This window comes from Cervus canadensis, chromosome 6 (assembly GCF_019320065.1).
Source record: "Cervus canadensis isolate Bull #8, Minnesota chromosome 6, ASM1932006v1, whole genome shotgun sequence".
NCBI lineage: Eukaryota > Metazoa > Chordata > Mammalia > Artiodactyla > Cervidae > Cervus > Cervus canadensis.
In genome coordinates this window covers 57,161,755-57,181,302 of record NC_057391.1, presented here as the reverse complement: position 1 = coordinate 57,181,302, position 19,548 = coordinate 57,161,755, and the positions used below count along the sequence as shown (strand labels likewise).

At 39.8% G+C, this 19,548-nt stretch overlaps 1 protein-coding gene across 1 annotated transcript in view; it reads right to left on the bottom strand.

Annotated features, from left to right (window-relative positions):
- SHC4 (SHC adaptor protein 4) overlaps window positions 1-19,548 on the bottom strand; it is a 123,841-nt gene that overhangs the window by 3,082 nt on the left and 101,211 nt on the right. Inside the window, exons 9-11 of the mRNA XM_043472045.1 lie at window positions 19,092-19,152; window positions 12,443-12,622; window positions 439-692 (exon numbers count right to left, since the gene is read on the bottom strand). Of these exons, the coding sequence (XP_043327980.1) occupies window positions 439-692; window positions 12,443-12,622; window positions 19,092-19,152 (495 nt within the window). The remainder of the gene's footprint in view (window positions 1-438; window positions 693-12,442; window positions 12,623-19,091; window positions 19,153-19,548) is intronic.

Sequence of the window (19,548 nt, the reverse complement as noted above, 5' to 3'; positions counted from 1 at the left end):
ATAGCCTTTTCAGTCAGCCTCAACCAGAGCACCCCCTCTATCCTGAGAAACACCATAATGCTTTGGCTGAACCATTCTCACGCTATTCATCCTTAATTATTTAAGCATCTGTTTTATGAAATTACAAGCACCCTGAAAGTAAAGTCTCTGTGTGATACTCAGCAAGTTAACTGTGAATCCCTGTACTTCTATGCAGTAGGTATTAATTTAATTCACTGAATTAGGGGCAGAAAGAGGCTGCCCTTTAAGTGATCCTCTAGGGTGACTCCCACTCAAACTCCTCCATTAGCCTCTATTTACCACTTCCTGCTCCAGCTGGAGGGTTCAAGACAAAGTAAACCCTTAACCTGAAACATTCCTCAGTATCAGGTTTTAGACCTATCATTCAAGGTAACCTGAGTCACAAGTCTGTGAAATTGTAGTGTGGGTCAATGATACCTTGCCTTCAGGATCCACCAGGAGAAGATGTTTTGCCTGGCCTCCCTGTAGCCCACTCAGCACATACTGGCCAGGAGACGTTGCACTCTCTCGAACTAAAAAGTCCCCATCCTTCACCAAAAGGCTCTCTGCCGCTTTCCTGCTCAGCTTGCCGTGGTAGCAGTCTTCATTCCGCAGCTGCTGCTTAATGTGCGGCAAAGAATGTGAGCTGGCAGGCTGGGCCGTGGCACCTGGCTGAACAGTTTCTGGTGCCTCTGAAGTCAAAAAACAGAGATACCACCAAGTTACCTCCTCATCCATCCTTTCATTCAGTCATTCATTCATTCAGAAAATAAAACTTGAGGCCCTACTGTGTGCCAGGTACTTTTTAAATAGTGCTATTTCTAGAACAATTGGGGTTTTTGTTTCCAGAACTTCCAACGGGCTCTAATTTAATGGTAGATCCAAACATTGCCTTTGGCTTCTGTTACAGGGAAAGGCTTGCCCAGGTGCAGGAGTTTTCCTTTCAAATGAGAAATGGAACTGACCCATGAGAACTGCTTTCATAATGCAGAGAGAGGCACTTTATGTCCCAAGGGCTGTAGGTTAAGGAGAAAGAGGTTTAAGCTGTACCTGGATTATAGATAACTTCTAAAACATTCCCAGATGCTTTGAAAATGCCTACAGTAACTTGTGCTATGCCCACTTTTAGCATCTAGTTTTTTCTTTTAACCCAAATTACCAATGTGTTTCTGAGATGCTTCTGTCCAAAAGCTTTAAAGCTATGCTAAAGCTCACAGCATTCCTATTAAATGACCACTCCGCTGTTTTTGTAATTCACCTCCCTGGATGAAGCAGAATTAATCAAGTAGAAGAAGGTAAAACACCAGAGAAGTATGGCCTGAGGCAAGAATAAATGCTATCCAAAGTTGAGAGCCCTGGGGATTAAGAAGGTACATTCAGGTAGCCCGTTACAGTATTATTGGTACTCACAGTAATAACAATTATTACGTAGTTCCCATTTATTGAGTATGATAGATACTGCTCAATGCTTTACATGGATTACCCTCAAAATTAGACAGGAAGGAAATGGATCTTTAAAAAGATTAAATGACTTGCCCAAAGTCACACCGCTAATATGTTGTAGATCTGGGATTTGAAACGAGATCTGTCATCAGAGCCCAGGTTCTTAATCACCACACTCTAAGACCCTTGGTTTAGGTGAGAAAATCTTTTCATTTTCAAAACTGGTCCAACCACTCTACAAAGGTCCCTAAGTAGATAGCAAGGTCATCAGGATGATATACATCTCCAGAAGCAATAACACAAAATTCTTAGGTCTGAATCCAGATAAAAATTGTCTGTTTATTTTTTTGGCCACACTGCACAGCATGTAGGATCTTAGTTCCCTGACCATAATCAAACCCATGCCCCTGCAGTGGAAGGGCAGAGTCCTAACCACTGGACTTCCAGGGGATTCCCAAAAGTTGTATGTTTAATATAGCAAATTTACTAGGAAAATAACCACAGAAATCAGATTTTGTCTTTTTAAGTGCAAAGGATCTTTTGCATAGAAGCTAGATTTCTCTTTATAAACGCAAAGGAATGTTTATATGCCCTTATGCAAGGCTCTCACAAATGAGAAATCCTCTTGACTTTAAGTTTTACAAGTTACACAAGACAAGTGCCCTGTGGACATAATCCAGTCTCCTGTTAATACATTCTAGGTTTTTCCCTATTTAAGAACATCTCTCTGTATATCACAATTTCAACACAGTATTCACAAATATATATTTTTGAAAATGTCTTTAGTCTGTATCTAATGGCTAAAGATATTCTTCTCTACAAACAATCAGGCTCTATCTATTGTTAGCAGAAAAAAGGCTGAAGGAATGTGTCCAGATTTGATGAATAATACTCGTAGTTGGCCTTAGCATTGCCTGCTTTCAGGCATAATAGAGAACTTCTGATGAGTAGCTGTCTGTTTGTTTGTATAAGCAACAGATAAAGTGTTATGTGAGTGTGAGGGAGATGCATAAAGAGTGTGTCTAGGCACACACATCTTAGTGCATGATGGCTTTGGTTTATTCTGTGGTTGTGGAGTGCTCTCGGACAAGGACAAAACAAAACAAAAGAAAAACAGACATTATATCATCTTGAAAAGAGGCAATAGATCATGGGTCAGCCTGGGGATATGGACATTATTTTCCTAACATAGTTTCCCAAATTATTACAGTTTCAATCATCCAAACATTTGTTAAAAATTTAACTTTCCTAAAAGTTATAAAAGAAAAAGGATAAAAGTGATACCACTTAAATACAAAGGATCATAAGAGACTAAACAATTATATGCCAACACAATGGATAACTTAGAAAAAAATGGATAGATTCCTAAAAACATACAACCCATCAAGCCTGAATCATGAAGAAATAAAATATTTGAACAGAGGAATTACTAGCAAGAAAATTGAACAACTAATCAAAACCATCCAACAAAAAAAGTCCACAACCAGATGGCTTCACTAGTGAATTCTACCAAACATTTAAAGAGTAATTAATGTCAATTTTTCTCAATCCCATCCAAAAAATAGGAGGGGACATTTCCAAACTCATTTTACAAGGCCAGCATTACCCTTAATACCAAAACCAAACAAGGACACCACAAGAACAGAAAATTACAGGCGAATATCACTGATGAATATAGATATATCCTCAACGAAATACTAACTCACCAAAATCAACAATAAATTCAACAATAAATTAAAACAATCAAGTGGGATTTAATTCAGGTATAAGGAGAGTTCAACATCCACAAATCAATGTGACATACACATTAACAAAATGAAAGATAAAAACCATATGATCACCTCAATAGAGGCAGAAAAGGCATTTGACAAAATTTAATATCCATTCTGATAAAAAACTCTCAACAAACTCAAAAAACAAAAAACTCAGTATAGAGGCAACATGCATCAACATAGTAAAGGCCATATATGATAAGTCCATAGCTAATATCATGCTTAATGGTAAAAAGCACAAAGTTTTTCCTGTAAGATCAGGAACAAGGATGCCCATTCTCACTACTTTTATTCTACACAGTATTGGACGTCCTAACCAGAGCAATCAGGCAAGGAAAAAAATACATCCAAATCAGAAAGGAAGACGTAAAACTGTCTTATTTGCAGGTGACATTATATACAGAAAACAATAAAAACTCCACCAGAAATAAAACTACTAGAATAAACAAATTCAGTAAAATTACAGGATACAAATTAATACACAAAAATTAGTTTCATTTCTATACACTAAAAGGAACCAGAGATCAAACTGCCAATATCCGCTGGATCATTGAAAAAGCAAGAGAGTTCCAGAAAAACATCTATTTCTGCTTTATTGACTATGCCAAAGCCTTTGACTCTGTGGATCACAATAAACTGTGGAAAATTCTGAAAGAGATGGGAATACCAGACCACCTGACCTGCCTCTTGAGAAACCTGTATGCAGGTTAGGAAGCAACAGTTAGAACTGGACATGGAACAACAGACTGCTTCCAAATAGGAAAAGGAGTATGTCAAGGCTGCATATTGTCACCCTGCTTATTTAACTTATATGCAGAGTACATCATGAGAAACACTGGGCTAGAAGAAGCACAAATTGGAATCAAGATTGCTGGGAGAAATGTCAATAACCTCAGATATGCAGATGACACAACCCTTATGGCAGAAAGTGAAGAAGAACTAAAGAGCCTCTTGATGACAGTGAAAGAGGAGAGTGAAAAAGATGGCTTAAAGCTCAGCATTCAGAAAACTAAGATCATGGCATCTGGTCCCATCACTTCATGGCAAATAGATGGGGAAACAGTAGAAACAGTGGCTGACTTTATTTTGGGGGGCTCCAAAATCACCGCAGATGGTGATTGCAGCCATGAAATTAAAAGACACTTACTCCTTGAAAGGAAAGTTATGACCAACCTAGACAGCATATTAAAAAGCAGAGACATTACTTTGCCAACACAGGTCCATCTAGTCAAGGCTATGGTTTTTCCAATAGTCGTGTATGGATGTGAGAGTTGGGCTATAAAGAAAGCTGAGTACCGAAGAATGGATGCTTTTGAACTGTGGTGTTGGAGAAGACTCTTGAGAGTCCCTTGGACTGCAAGGAGATCCAACCAGTCCATCATAAAGGAGATCAATACTGGGTATTCATTGGAAGGACGGATGTTGAAGCCGAAACTCCAATACTTTGGCCACATGATGCAAAGAGCTGACTCATCTGAAAGGACCCCAATGCTGGGAAAGATTGAAGGCAGGAGGAGAAGGAGACGACAGAGGATGAGATGGCTGGATGGCATCACCGACTCAATGGATATGGGTTTGGGTAAACTCCAGGAGTTGATGATGGACATGGAAGCCTGGCGTGCTGTGATTCATGGGGTCACAAAGAGTCGGACACGACAGAGCGACTGAACTGAACTATACGCTATACAATAAACTATTATATAGAGAAATTAGGAAAACAACCCCATTTACAATAATGTCTAAAAAAAAGATACTTAAGAATAAATTTAACCAAGGAAGTGAAAGATCTGTACACTGAAAACTATGACATTGATGAAAAAAACTGAAGACACCAACAAATGGAAAGAAATTCTGGGCTCATGAGTTAGAAGAATATTTTTTAAATGTTCATACTACCCAAAGCAATCTACAAATTCAACAGAATCCTTATCAAAATTTTAATGGGATTTTTCACACAAGAAGAACAGACAATTCCCCAAATTTGTAGGGAACCACAAAAGATCTCAAATAACCAAAGCAATCTTGTGAAAGATGGATAAAGCCGAAGGCATCATGTGTCCTAATTTCAAACTATATTACAAAGCTGGAAGATCCCCTGGAGAAGGGAATGGCAACCCACTCCAGTATTCATGCCTGGAGAATCCTATAGACAGAGGAGCTTGACAGGCTACAGTCCACGGGGTCACAGAGAGTCAAACACGACTGAGCAGCTAACACTAACAACATAGTAGTCAAGATAGTAGGGTACTGGCATAAAAACAGACACATAGATCAACGGGACAAAACAGAGAGACAAGAAATCAATCTATACATACCGGGTCAATTAATTTCCAACGAAAGAGCCAAGAACACACAACAGGGACAGGATAATTTCTTCAATAATGGTGCGGGAAAACTGGACAACCACACGCAAAAGAATGAAACTGGATGCCCATCTTGTACCATTCACAATAATCAACTCAAAATGGATTAAAGAATTTTTCACCTAGTTCTATGTCCCTGGATATGTTCCAGTGTCTCCTAGTTCATACTCTATGATAACTTAAATAGAATTTGTATCCTGCTGTTTTGTGAAAATTATATAAATCTTAATTATGTTGAATTGGTTCATGGTGCTTTTCAGGCCTACCATATCCTTCTACTTTTCTGTATATTCATTCTGTTAATTTTTGAGAGTTTGATATTGAAACTCCAATGAAAAATCTTTCTCCTGTAAACGTGTTATCATACTTTCATAATTTAAAAAGTAAAAAAGAAAGAGAAAAACGAATTAAAGACTTGAACATAAAACTCTGAGAAGAAAACAAGGGGTAAGCTCCTTGACATCAATCTTGGCAATGGTTGTCTGGGTTTGACACCAAAAACAAGGGCAACAAAAGCAAAAACAAACAAGTGGAACTACTTCAGACCAAAAGTCTGCACAGTAAAGGAAACCATCAAAGAAAAGGCAACCTACAAAATGGAAAAAATATTTGCAAATCATCTATCTGATGAATTAATATCCAAAATATATGAACACATGCAACTCAACATCAAAAAGTAAACAATCTGATTTAAAAATGGGCAGAGAAACTGAATAGACATCTCTCCAAAGAAAACACACCAATGGCCAACAGGTACATGTAAAGGTGCTCAATATCACTAATCGCTAAGAATATGCAAATCAAAACCACAATGAAATATCACCTCACACTGGTTAGAATGGCTATCATCAAAAAGACAAGAGATAAGTGTTGATGAGAAAAGAGAACCCTTGTGCACTGTTGGTGAGAATGAATGTAAACTGATGCAGCCATATGGAAAAGAGTTTGGAAGTTCTTCAAAAACAATTTTTTTAAAAAAAATTGCCATATGATCTAGCAATTCTACTTTTTGGTGTATATCTAAAGGAAATGAAATCATTATCTCAAAGAGATATCTATATCCCCATGTGCACTGCAGCATTATTTACAATATCCAAGACATGGAAATAATCTTAAGTATTCCACTGACAGATGAACAGATGAAGTAATACACAGTGGGACATTATTCAGCCATAAAAAAGAAGGAAGTCTTGCCAACTGCAACAAGGATAGACCTTGAAGGCATTATGCTAAATGAAATAACACAGAGAAAGACAGACACTATGTGATCTGACTTATATGTGAAATCCCAAAAAACAGAACTCACAGAAAGAGAAAACAGATTGATGACTGCCAGAAGCAGAGAGTGAGGGATGGGGGAAATGGTAAAAAAGGTATTATCTTACAGTATGTAAGACAAAGGAAAAACTACATGTCTATTAAGATATATTACAAAGCCACAGTAATTCATACATAGTAATCAATATACTGGTAAACAACAAGTGGGCCAATGTAAAAAGAATAAAGGCCCAGAAAGAGATTCCCATACATAGGAGGAATCTAGTAAAATGGAGACTGGCATGAGAAAAAGAAAATTATTTAGTTAATGTCATTTGGAAAATTAGATCACTTAGATAAAATTAAGCTAGATCCCTATATCTCATAGAAAATATAAAGTTTAGGTGAAATAAATAATTTATTTGGAAATAAAACTACAAAGGCAATAGAAGAAAACATAGTACAAGCTAAAGAGGAGAAAATTTTAAAAGAGTAGAAGGAAGATATAATAAAGATAAAAATAGAAGTCAACAAAACAGAAAACAAAAAAAAAATAAAATAAAACCTGATTCCTTTGGAAAGAACTAAATTAATAAATCTAAAAACTGATCAAGAAAAAAAGAACACAGAAATTACAAATAACAGGAAAGACAGAAGGCATCCTTCAGGCAATAAAAGGACAATGAAGGAATATTACGAGAAATTTCATGTGGAATTGACTCGAAATGGACTGAATGAAATCCTACTAAGTTTTTAAGGAAGTTACATTGCAAAAGAAATCACAGTCCCTTTTAGTATATGGCTTTTTGCCCAATTGGAGATTGCAGTCTCCAATCTCTCAAGTCCACATCAATAGGAAATAAACTGCACAAGTGGTGAAACCCCAAGAAAGGCACTTTATCCCACATCTACTTTAGATGGACATGCGAAGAATAATAGCAGCAACAACCCAGATGACAGTGGACGTAGAGATTCTTTCTATAATGCTGAACCAGTCCAAGCAAATCTACTTCTCCACTTCTAGCTCAGGCAGTCTTCACAATTACTGCCTGGCAGGATTTGGTAATCACTATGGACCAGTGATTTCCTGTCTGAGCTACCAGGACTCTGTCTGCAATGCAGGAGACCAGGGTTTGATCCCTGGGTTGGGAAGATCACCTGGAGAAGGGCTTGGCAACCCACTCCAGTATTCTTGCCTGGAGAATCCCATGGACAGAGGAATCTGGTGGGCTACAGGTCCAGAGGGTCACAAAGAGCTGGACATGACTGAAGCAACCTTTTTTTTTAATGGACCAGTGACTGCTGTGTGTTTTATTTGCTTCCCTTCTGTGAATGTGGATTTTTATTGCAGCTATTCTTATTCCTCTTATTCCTTAATTTTGGATGTGGAAGGAGGCAGGCAACTTGGCAAATAGGATCCCCATCCAGTCTTGACTGAGAGGACTTCACCATCACCCACATGTCACAGATTTTAGGCAGGATACTATAATTATTTGCTGTATTTGCAAGGTCAAACATTCTATGTGAAAATAAGAGCTCATGGATATTTGAATGGCAGAAAGGTATGCTGTGGCAGGGACAGTTAATTGTGTATCAATATCTATTCTCCCTTCATTACATTATGGAATTCCTTATTTTTAGCTGAGCACATGGCCACCCAGCTAGAGGAACAATAAGCTAGGTATGGCCCCATGTCTAAGTTCTGCCAATGGCAGGTTAGGAACAAATGATGTCTGCCACTTCTGGGTGATGTCCTTTCTTTACTTCCCACTGGTTGAATACAGATGTGATGGCGAGAGTCTGAGCTCTTAGACTAAAGATAGAGGAACTTAGATCAAAGTGAAGTTCTTAGACCAGAGATGGAAGCCAGTGTCGAGATTGGCAAAGCTGTTCTACCAGTCCTCTACCATTTACCTTTGGGGCTACTGGGTAAAATAAATAAACTTCAGTCCTTTTTACACTATAGTATTGAAGGGTGATTTTTTCTTATGGCAGCCAAGACTGAAAACAATAAAAAATAAACAGTTTCAGTACAAATGATTTCCTTCTGCCCTATTTGATCAGAATAAAGATTATGTTAGAGCTTTTCCAATAGCAGTATGACAGGATGAATTGAGGAGCCCCGAAGGCATTTTTAAGATATAATAGGTTCTTGTCTCTGGATTTGTTTTTGTTTTGTTTTAGTGAACTAGTCTGGGCAAGTATGCCTAAAGAAGCTAAAGAGAATATTTGAGGAAGGAAGGAAAGAAACAGGAGGGAACATAGAGGAAATGTTAAAAGGTGTATTTCAGACATTCTGCACAAAATTATGTATAAAGTTATCCTTACTCCATCTTACTGTGGTGGTGGTTTAGTCGCTAATTCATGTCCAACTCTTGTGATGCCACGGACTGTAGCCCGCCAGGCTCCTCTGTCCATGGGATTTTCCAGGCAATAATACTGGAGTGCATTGCCATTTACTTCTCTAGGAGCTCTTCCCAATCCAGGGATTGAACTCAGGTCTCCTGCACTGTAGGAAGATTCTTTATCAACTGAGCTACCAAGGAAGGCCCACTCCGTCTTACTAGATTTTCTTAAATCAACATTATTTATACTTTTGGAGTTAAATTTTGTTTTTGGAGGGAGTGATGATACACTGAAATTAACCTCAAGAAGTTAACCTCAAGAAGGTAGCAAGAAGTCCAGGAGGACTTCAAATTATTGAACTGCCTATGAAAAAGGCCAAGTTTCTTTGCTTGAGTTGTAAATTATGGAATATCCCAGATCACCTAATTTGGACCACTCACTAAATGTATTTTCTAATAAAACACTATTGCTTTGATAAATCCATGAAATGGAAGCTACTGAGTGTATGCTCTTATAAAGTTACTTTCAAAATCTTAGGTCCAAAAACTTTTTTCAAACACAGTCCCTCTCACAGGACCTCCCTGGGGGTGCAGTGGGTTAAACCTCTACCCTCCCAATGCAGGGGGCACGGATTTGATCCCTGGTCGGGGAAGTTCCACAAGCCATGGGGTGTGGACAAAAATAAAAACACTGTCCCTCCAATATGTGTTACGTTATCCATACAGGCTACTCAACATTAAACAGTTAAATTTACTGCAGAAAGCTGAATTCATTGCATATCCCATCATCCATGGCACAAGATGCCCTCTGTGGTGGACATGGAGATACACTACCCAGATCCCCCTTCAAGGAAGGACCAAGTACCCCAAGTACCCCAGATCCCTTCAGGGTCTCCCTCAGCTGCAGAGAGCTGTTTGCCCAATGGCCTGCCCTCCCTCATGGGCCCACAGCCAAAGACTGAGATAAGTGAGGCTAAAAGGCCCTGCCCTTGGGCCCAGCATGGAAGAGCACTGATGGGCCCCCATCCTCTCTGTACGGTTGGCTGAGGTTTTGTCAGGCCTGCCTCATTGCTGCACATCTCCCTCTGCCCAAGCCTGCTTTCTTCCCCTCCGTTCCTGTACTGATCCCAATAAAGATCCTGCATGTCCACCTCCATCTCAGAGTCTGCTTCCAGAGAACCCAAATGGGTTCTTTCACTGCCAAGAGTGATCTTGGAAAATTTGCAAAAAGATAGCTCACTTGTCACCTGGATGGTAATGAAAACCTTTGTCTCATTCTAGAGAGTTAAGGTGGTCTTGTGAAGTCCAGCCTCAGCAAAATTTCCTTTCAAATTCCATTCTGTTATTGCAGCCACATTAGCTGAAAAGTTATCCTTGGCAGACTAGAACTACTTCCTGGGCTAGTGAAAGAACTTTCTCAGTGACTGGTTCTCCATCTTTGGAGTGAGCCAAATTTGACACCAAGTTAATCTCTGAGTCCAATAAGCTTCAGTTTTATGAAAAGCTTTTTTTTTGTTGTTATTTTTCAGCTGATTATAGGCTTTTGACTTGTTTTGCTTTTATTTATTTATGCTCCTCTTTATAGACTTATCCCTGGAAGCAATCTGGCAGGAAAATGATGTTTGTCTTACTGTATTTAACTTGTAGTATACAGTTGAAGAAAAACGTCATCTTATTTTAGCGCTATCAGTTCAGTTCAGCTCAGTCGTGGCCAACCCTTTGCAACCCCATGAATCGCAGCACGCCAGGCCTCCCTGTCCATCACCAACTCCCGGAGTTTACTCAAACTCATGTCCATCGAGCCGGTGATGCCATCCAACCATCTCAACCTCTGTCATCCTCTTCTCCTCCTGCCCCCAATCCCTCCCAGGATCAGGGTCTTTTCCAGTGAGTCAGTTCTTCACATCAGGTGGCCAAAGTATTGGAGTTTCAGCTTCAGCATCAGTCCTTCCAATGAACACCCAGGCCTGATCTCCTTTAGGATGGACTGGTTGGATCTTCTTGCAGTCCAGTGGATTCTCAAGAGTCTTCTCCAACACCACAGTTCAAAGGCATCAATTCTTCGGCGCTCAGCTTTCTTCACAGTCCAACTCTCACATCCATACATGACCACTGGAAAAACCATAGCCTTGACTAGATGGACCTTTGTTGGCAAAGTAATGTCTCAGCTTTTAAATATGCTGTCTAGGTTGGTTATAGCTTTCCTTCCAAGGAGTAAGCGTCTTTTAATTTCATGGCTGCAATCACCATCTGCAGTGATTTTGGAACCCAAAAAAATAAAGTCTGACACTGTTTCCATTGTTTCCCCATCTATTTGCCATGAAGTGATGGGACCAGATGCCATGATCTTAGTTTTCTGAATGTTGAGCTTTAAGCCAAATTTTTAGTGCTCTAAGCCAACTTTTTAGTGCTTTTTAGCGCTATACAGATGACTTACTAAAGGTTTTTGCAATGAATAAAATTAACATCATCACTAAACAGAACTGAAATAGAGGCCATTGTTCCTCATACAAACAAACATGATCTCTTGGCTTTGACAATCCTTCCCTCAGGAAAAGCACACAGCAGAAAGCAAAAATTGAGAGTCGATTCAAAGTGTTTGAAAAGATGATTCAAAATCAAAGTTCTCAAACATTGAAATCCATAACATCTTTACAAAGTTCTAACCTATATTAACTGTTATGAGGGAGGGATTGAGATAAGAAAGAATTCTTTTAACTCCCTGAAAAATGAGGCTAAGGAAATAGCATTTTAAAAATGAGAAAAAATAAATAAAAAATAAAAATGAGAGACAGTGAACTAAATAGTGGCACCCAAAAGATATGCTCAAGTCCTGACTCCTGGTACCTGCAAATGTGACCTAATTTGCAAAAGGGGTCCTTGCAGATGTAATTAATTTAAGGATCACCAGATGAGATCTTCCTGGATTTCTGGCCCACCTATAAGGGAAAGGTGCTGTCCTGTAAGAGAAAGGAAAGGGAGCCTTGAGACATGGGGGTAAGGCCAATGAAGACTGAAGCAGAGATGGGAGTGGCACGTCTCAAGACAAGGAACACCACCAGAAGCTAGGAGACGGGCATCAAACCAATTCTCCTCCAGAGCCACAGGATGAGCCGAGCCAACCCAGCCGCCAACTTGATGTAGGACTTCTGGCCTCCATCACTGTGACGGAACACACCTCTCTGATTCTAAGTCACCCAGTTTAATGGTAATTTGTTACAGCAGCACAGGAAACTAATACAGGCAAAGAGCAACCACTTACTTTCCTGGTGCCATGGGCTTCCCAGTGGGTGAGGTGAGCTTTGATTTCCAGCAGAGCCAAGCGTGCTTCGAAGAACCTGTGTATTGATGTAGCCGGGGTCATCGAAAAGATCCACCCGACACGAGTGCTTCATCAATGACGCCTCTCGCTGGGACTGCACCCCTCTCTCGTGTGCATTACCTGTAGTGAGTAAAGATGACTGTATGGTGTTTTTGCTTTGTAAACAATAAATAAAATCATGGCTGAGTCCAGCATTGACAGGAAGGGAAAAGCCACACCCATGCCATGCAAGGAATGAATATTAACCTGGAGATTTGACCTGTAAAAATAAAATAACAACCAGTCTTTGAGGGAAAACATCCCTTCTGGGCCTCCTTGCCCCTCCCCGCTTGTCCCTCAGCTGACCCTTTGCTTCAGCAGCAGACAGCAGACAAACCAGGAAAATGTGAAGGAGAAACAGACAGGGGGATAGGCGTGGGGGGTGGGATGGAAAGGGAGCTGACTTTCCAGCTAACTGCACAAACCCACAAATGACGCTGCTCAGAGTTGTAGACCTGGAACCAAGAAAACTGCACATATCATATGGAACTTGAATATTTACTATTTATTTAAACAGCTCTTCAAAAGACTCATTACTTAATTTTAAATTATTAACCGTGAGAAGTCTTTCTTCCCTCTTTGCCAAATTTTGTTTCACCAAGCTCAGCCCTGCACCAGCTGCTGCTGTTCATTCTGTCATCTAATGGAAAGAACTCGCCCGCCCCTCAGGTTACATCCTCCTTTCCCTTACTCCACTTTTTCCCCTCCATCCTATTTAATACTTGTGGCCAAAATGATCTTTTTACAACTGAAAATCTGATCCTATTTCTCAGAAGTTTAAAAACGCATTCACTGCTTCCCACTGCTCTTGGGATACAACTCAGACTCTTCAACAACCCAGACCCTGCTCCAGGGCGCCCAACTTCCCTAGCACTCTAGTCCTCCTATTTCTGCCCCTGCTCACACTGGCCTTCCTGCAAAATAATCCCCACCATAAGGCCATCTTCTCTGACATGCCCTTCCCTCTCCTTCTCCATCACCCTCATCCTTAGGTGAGGTCAGTTTAAACGTGTCTTTCTCAAGAGAGCGTTCCCTGACCTTTTCAGACTAGACTATGTCTCTCTGCTTTCCTCTGAAGGCCGTATCACAAGAGTAATTAACTCTATTCTGTTATTATATTTCTTAAAATCTGTTCTGCCTCTAGACTGCATGTTCCATGAAGACAGAGATCCTGTCTGTCTGCTTCACAGCTGCAGCCCTTGCCTCTAGCACATGCCTGGCACACACTATGACATCAACAAATAGTTATTGAATGAATGGATAATTGAACCATATTTCACTACCTGATGGCATGAAGTAATTTGTACCACTCGACTGGTCCTGTCCTGAGAATGCCAGGATAGAATGTTCTTGCTTTTTTGTTCAAACAAGTACATTTACAGCTCTGGTCATATGTATACAACATTCCCGTGAGGCTGCACCTAGAGTAGCAACATTAAGACTCCACTGTCTCACTTAAACAACATCAGTCCTTCCAGCCCTTCAGGGGACCAACTGGATTTTGCATCGTAGTGAATAGTGCTATGATTCTTATACACAAGTATGGAAGCCTAAGAACACAACAAATAGGGGAAGTCCAGTCAAGACTAAAGCCCTACTACCTGATCCTCCTTTGTTCCTGTCTGTCCAGTCCTTACGCATCACCCTGTCCCATGTCTTATCCATACTTGGGATATTCTGAGGGAGGAGTGGGATTTAACAGAGGAAGGGGCAATGGGACACCTTGTTTCTCTGTTGCCTTTGGCAACATATGAATGTTTCTATTTGCTTAGTTAAGTGGATTTATAAATTAGGTGATCCGGTTTAAACTAAACTTACTTTCACAAATAGCTAAAATACTTTCACAAGCACACTTTCACAAATACTTTCACAAGTAGCTAAAAGATTACTGCAAGGAAATCAAGGGTTGAAGATCATTCTTTTACTGAATAAAAGCACCTCCTTAGCTACATTATAAGTTTATGAACAAGAATAATCTAATTAGATCAGAATTTTGGCTTTTCTAACAGTTAAAATTATCAAGACTAAAATGTGGATTTATATCTGTTTCATCAGTAATGCTCCAGATGTACACTGGGCCTTGAGAGAATTATTTAAAGATAGTATTCAGCCACTGCAATTAGCAAGATTTTTTTTTAAATGTCTGTTGCTAACTCTAACTGAAATTTTCTGTTGTGTATTTTATACTACATGCATAATATGTTAGTATAGAGAACTTATGCATAATTGAATTAATATCTACTTAGGAGTGCCTGCTCATAGAAATTTACTGAAAGTGGAATGTGATCAAAAGTGTAAAAGGTCTGCTTCTAAATTGACATGGACCTGGGTTCAGATCATCCCAGTGGCCGCTCTTACTATTTGTGCGACCCAGGGCAAGTTTCTTAACCTCTCTAAACATCAGTTTTCATATCTGTAAAATAGGGATGCTGGATTTAAAATACATTATGAAGATTAAACTAAAGGATGTGCGTGAGCCCCTCACTGAGCACGGTCCCCCCTTGCAGCAGGCGTTCCTCTCCCTGCTCAGCTACGTGTTTATTCACTGATGCTGGGCCTCTGCACGCAATGTTTATATCCGGCCGTAACATCCTTGCCACCCGTTTCTTGACCTAACTCCTCTTTATCCTTTAAGATTCTGTTCTGAATCCCACTCTTCCAGGAAGCCTTCCACATTCCTCCCTCCCTGTCCCCATCCCAAGCTGGGTAAGGTGCTACTCCATAATAAACTGTAGGTCTCTGTTTCCTTCTCTGTCTTCCCCTTAAGACTGCAAATTCCTTGAGTCCCGAGTAGAGACTAAAACCCATTTATCCATGTATCTTCTTCATTATCAATGTCTGGTATGAAGCAGGTCAAAAGAAAAATGTCTGTCAGCTGAATGAACAGATGACTGAATGTCTACCCAGTTTCTCTTTCTTAGCAAATGTGACCCTACCACATCCTGAAAACCTCAAGTTAACCTGTAGCATAGGGCGCTGACTCATCCGCCCCTCAGAGAGCACTGGCATGAGCTGAACACATTAAATTTACCATCCCACAGGCTTACACAAAAGCACCAATGTCTATATAGTCTCTCTTAAAAACCACCATTCCTGTTTTTCAAATGCACCATTATATTTAAGTCAGCAAAGTGGTCTTAAATTTTAAAAAAACTCACCTCATGCCCAAATTTAAAATCTTCCTAGGGTAAAGTGTGTGGTTGATGAGAGCTTAACTACACATGCCAGGCATTATGCATTCCAAAGTTCTTTGTGCCAAGTATTACTCTGAGAAACTATCCAATCTGCCAAAGAGAAGATTTGTGGCAGAAAATAAATACATACATAGTGTGTATACTGGAGGTACCAAAGTTTTAAAGTGAAAGCCCTTAGGGTTTGTGGGAATTTAACATCTTTTTGATTAAAAATATCAATATTTTCATTTTAACTTGAAGGCTAGGGAAACAGTATGCTATTTTGTTAATTATTTTTTTCCACAAGGGAATTTATTATTAAGGACAGGGATCTTTTATACATCTGGCAATAATATAATTAACTCCTTCAACAACAAGAAGCCTACTGCAGTACTTATTATACACCAGAATTCAAATTTCGGGTCAATATTTTAATAAATAAATATATTTGAATTAAAAAGCCAAAATTTATTTAAAATATTTGAATAGGTGTCTCTCAAATGCTTACGTATTAATCTCTGGGAAAAGCCATAAAAACTGTCTATTTGCTATTTTGGCAACTCCTCTTAATTTAGAGACTGGTCATGAATTTCAGATCACCTTTAAACACATGCCCAAGTCACCATAGGCAGGCCCTAAGATAGGAACCCCTGATTTCTGGGTGTCTGCGGATGAAAAGGCTATCTGGTTAGGAAAGTCCTTACTGCCACAATAGGAGGGACTGATACCTGTCATGGTCCCCGAAGCAGGGGTTGAGTCCCTCAGTCCCTCCATGGGCTGAGTGGCTAAGGTCTAGGGAAATGGAGTCACAGTACTCTGGTTCCCACCGGGAGTTAGAACCTGCTTTTCTAAGAAAACAATGCAGTAGCTCAGTGCTTTTCAGGTGAAGAGGATATTTAGGAGGGTTTTCTCCAAACTATAAACACCATCTGTCACCTCCCCAAGATTCTGAAAGGTTCCCAGCTATGAACTGTTACCTTAGGGCCACCAAAAAGGAAGACAGTGTACTGAAGCTGGGATCAGTCATAGACCACTTCCACAATCAGAGTATAACTAAAGAACAGATGCTTACAACAGAATTTCCTATTGTTGTATTGGTCATTACAAAATACATACTCAAGCTTTAGCATAGGAAACCAAAATAGCAGAACATGGTCACTTGTCCAGGAGACAGCCATCATGGCTAAAATTAATTCTATGGAAAAATAGGTTCCAGGCTCCAAATAAGTGTTTATTACAAAAGTCTGTTCCTGAGTTTCGATCTGGTAATAGATTAGGGCATGTATAAAGCATGAAAGAATAAGGGGTTACATTGTTTGTTGATTTAAAGGAGACATAAAACCAAGATAAACAGAAACAACAGATTATATGACAAGGATATACTTACAAAAAGAAAAATCTTGATTAAAGTTGAAATAGCATTGCTCTAGGGAGAACGATACTTCAAAAATATAAAATAAAAGTCAAGGTGAGAGCTTTTGAGGGAAACAAAAGAAAGGAAGCCTTGCCCCTTTTTTTTCTGATGGTAGAGTTGTGATTTAGCACATTCAACATCATTCTAGAAAGGTTGAGGATTTTCACTCAGTGAGTTCCCCTAGAAGCCAGGTGGCTGAGGTCAGAAGAGCGTGCCATGACAACTACATGATGGAGAGAAGGGAGATGAGCTGGGAAGAGACATACTGGGGCAGGGAGAAACATTCTGGAGTTCCACAGGACTCTGTCCCAGATCCAAAACTTACCTCTGGCTCCCCTGTACTCTCTCCCTGCAGTGATCACGGAAGTGGTCCTGGCACACAGGAATTTCAGTATTCATTTATACCCTCCTTTCCCTCCTGCTCCCTCTCCCGCGCCCTTTCTGGGCCCCCACTCACCCTCTCAGGTCTTGTCTGGTTGTCACTTCCACAGGGAGACCCTCTCTAGTCCTCCAGATTAAGTTACATTTCCCTGTTATTTGATCCTGCAGTATCCTGGGCTTTGAAATGCTCATCATATTTGCAAGCACTGGTTTAAGGTACGCCCTCTGGCTATACTGTAAACTTCATGAAAGCCAGTTGTGTCTCCACCCCTAGCACTAGCTCAATGCCTGACCCACAGAGGTCCTGAGGATCACTGAGTGCATTGCTGGATAAATGAAGAACACAGAATGAGATAAAATAGGACACGGAGCTATCTCAAAGTGAGCTTCAGCACAGGTAGAAAATGGATGCAACAGTAAAAAGCACATGTGGTATGCTCCTGACTATTAAATCCTAGGTTAGGAATTTCCAGAGTAAAGGAAAAAAGGAAAGAACAAAGGAATTGCAGCGCCTAGAGAACACAGGTTTAAAAATACATTTACACTTGATACTAATTTAATTTGCTTTTTTATTATTAAGAATGCATTCAGAATTTTAAGCTTAAAGAATGGCATGGAATTTTAATTTCCATCAGAAAGAACCATGTTTTTAAAAATTTAAAATACTATCTCAGTTCATAACTCCGTTTGTTTTGCAGGGTAGAGGAAAGTGGTGATCATAGCGGTACTAAAATCCTCATATATCCCTACTGTACAAGAAATAATAAAATTAATGGATTACATTGAAAAAATTCTATAAGAAATATAAAAATGTCCATGGAAGTAAGAGACTACCTTCTAGTTGGCAAGCTGCTGCTAATTTGAGTCCTTAAGCGTAGTTATCCAGCTCTATCCTCCACTGCATTATTTATAATGTCCAATTATCTTCTACTCTAAAGCTGCAAAACTTTCCTTCCCAAAGAAATACTTTTAGCAATTTATAAGAATAAAATGACTAGCAGTAGAATGTTTTAATGAAAATACATTTCCAACGTGATAGTCTATGCCCTACAATCATGTTGTGGAAGAATTGTGCCCAACGCCAATTATCATATGTAGTAATAAGACATTTAATGCCCTGGCAAGTATGGGGTGTATGAACTTCTAATTGGGACTCTCACATTTCAGATCTCTTTTTGTTCCCTTTGCCGAGCAGAAATAAAGCTTTTCTCTTAATCCTAATGGATTTGACAAGCATCAATTTTCATATTAGCTTACTGTCTGATAGTCTTTGAAGTGGAACTCCCTTGAGTTGTGAGTAGAGAAATCACCTTTCCGGTGAGAGAGCTTTCATGATATTCAACGCAGTGAAAGGCTCCATAAAGCAGAACTGTAGTGTGGAAGAGCACACAGGAGCAAGCGAGAACCACGGCTTTCTCACTGACGCACACGGCATCCTGACCTTTTCAGAGGGTGGGAAGGCTTCTCAGAGTGTTTGGTTATATACACCTGACTTTCCCATGAAAGAGCAAGGGCCACACACGATCACATAACGTAAAAGGAGTAAGAAGTGCGGCAGATAGGGAAGTGCAGTTGTACCTACCTATGGCCCTGCTTTGTTCCAGACAGTTCTCATACATGCTGCTGCACTTGGAGTTTCCAGGCTGTGCGAACAACAAATTGTGAAACATTTACAAACATAGTGTAAGTTCATAAACTTGCAAAAGACACTAAAAATTCCCAGTTTTAGTAGAAAACACCACTTTCTGACAGAGGAAGTGAGATAAAGTGAGAAAAAGAAGTTGATATTTTAAATGGGAAGTATAGCCTCCTTTCCCAATGAATTGTTTTGGAGCTGCAGAGGTGGGTCTGATTAGGGTATGGGGGGTCAAAACCGTAAGGTCTATACCCTGAGGGTTATTGCTTCTGCTTGGGAGGTCACATTCCAGGACTCAATCCAAGCTCAGCCAGAAAGGGTGATTTCCAGGACACTTGTACAAACACTGGCCATTTAGCAAACTTCTATCTAACTGTGAGTTGGCAGATTGGAGCCCTAATCT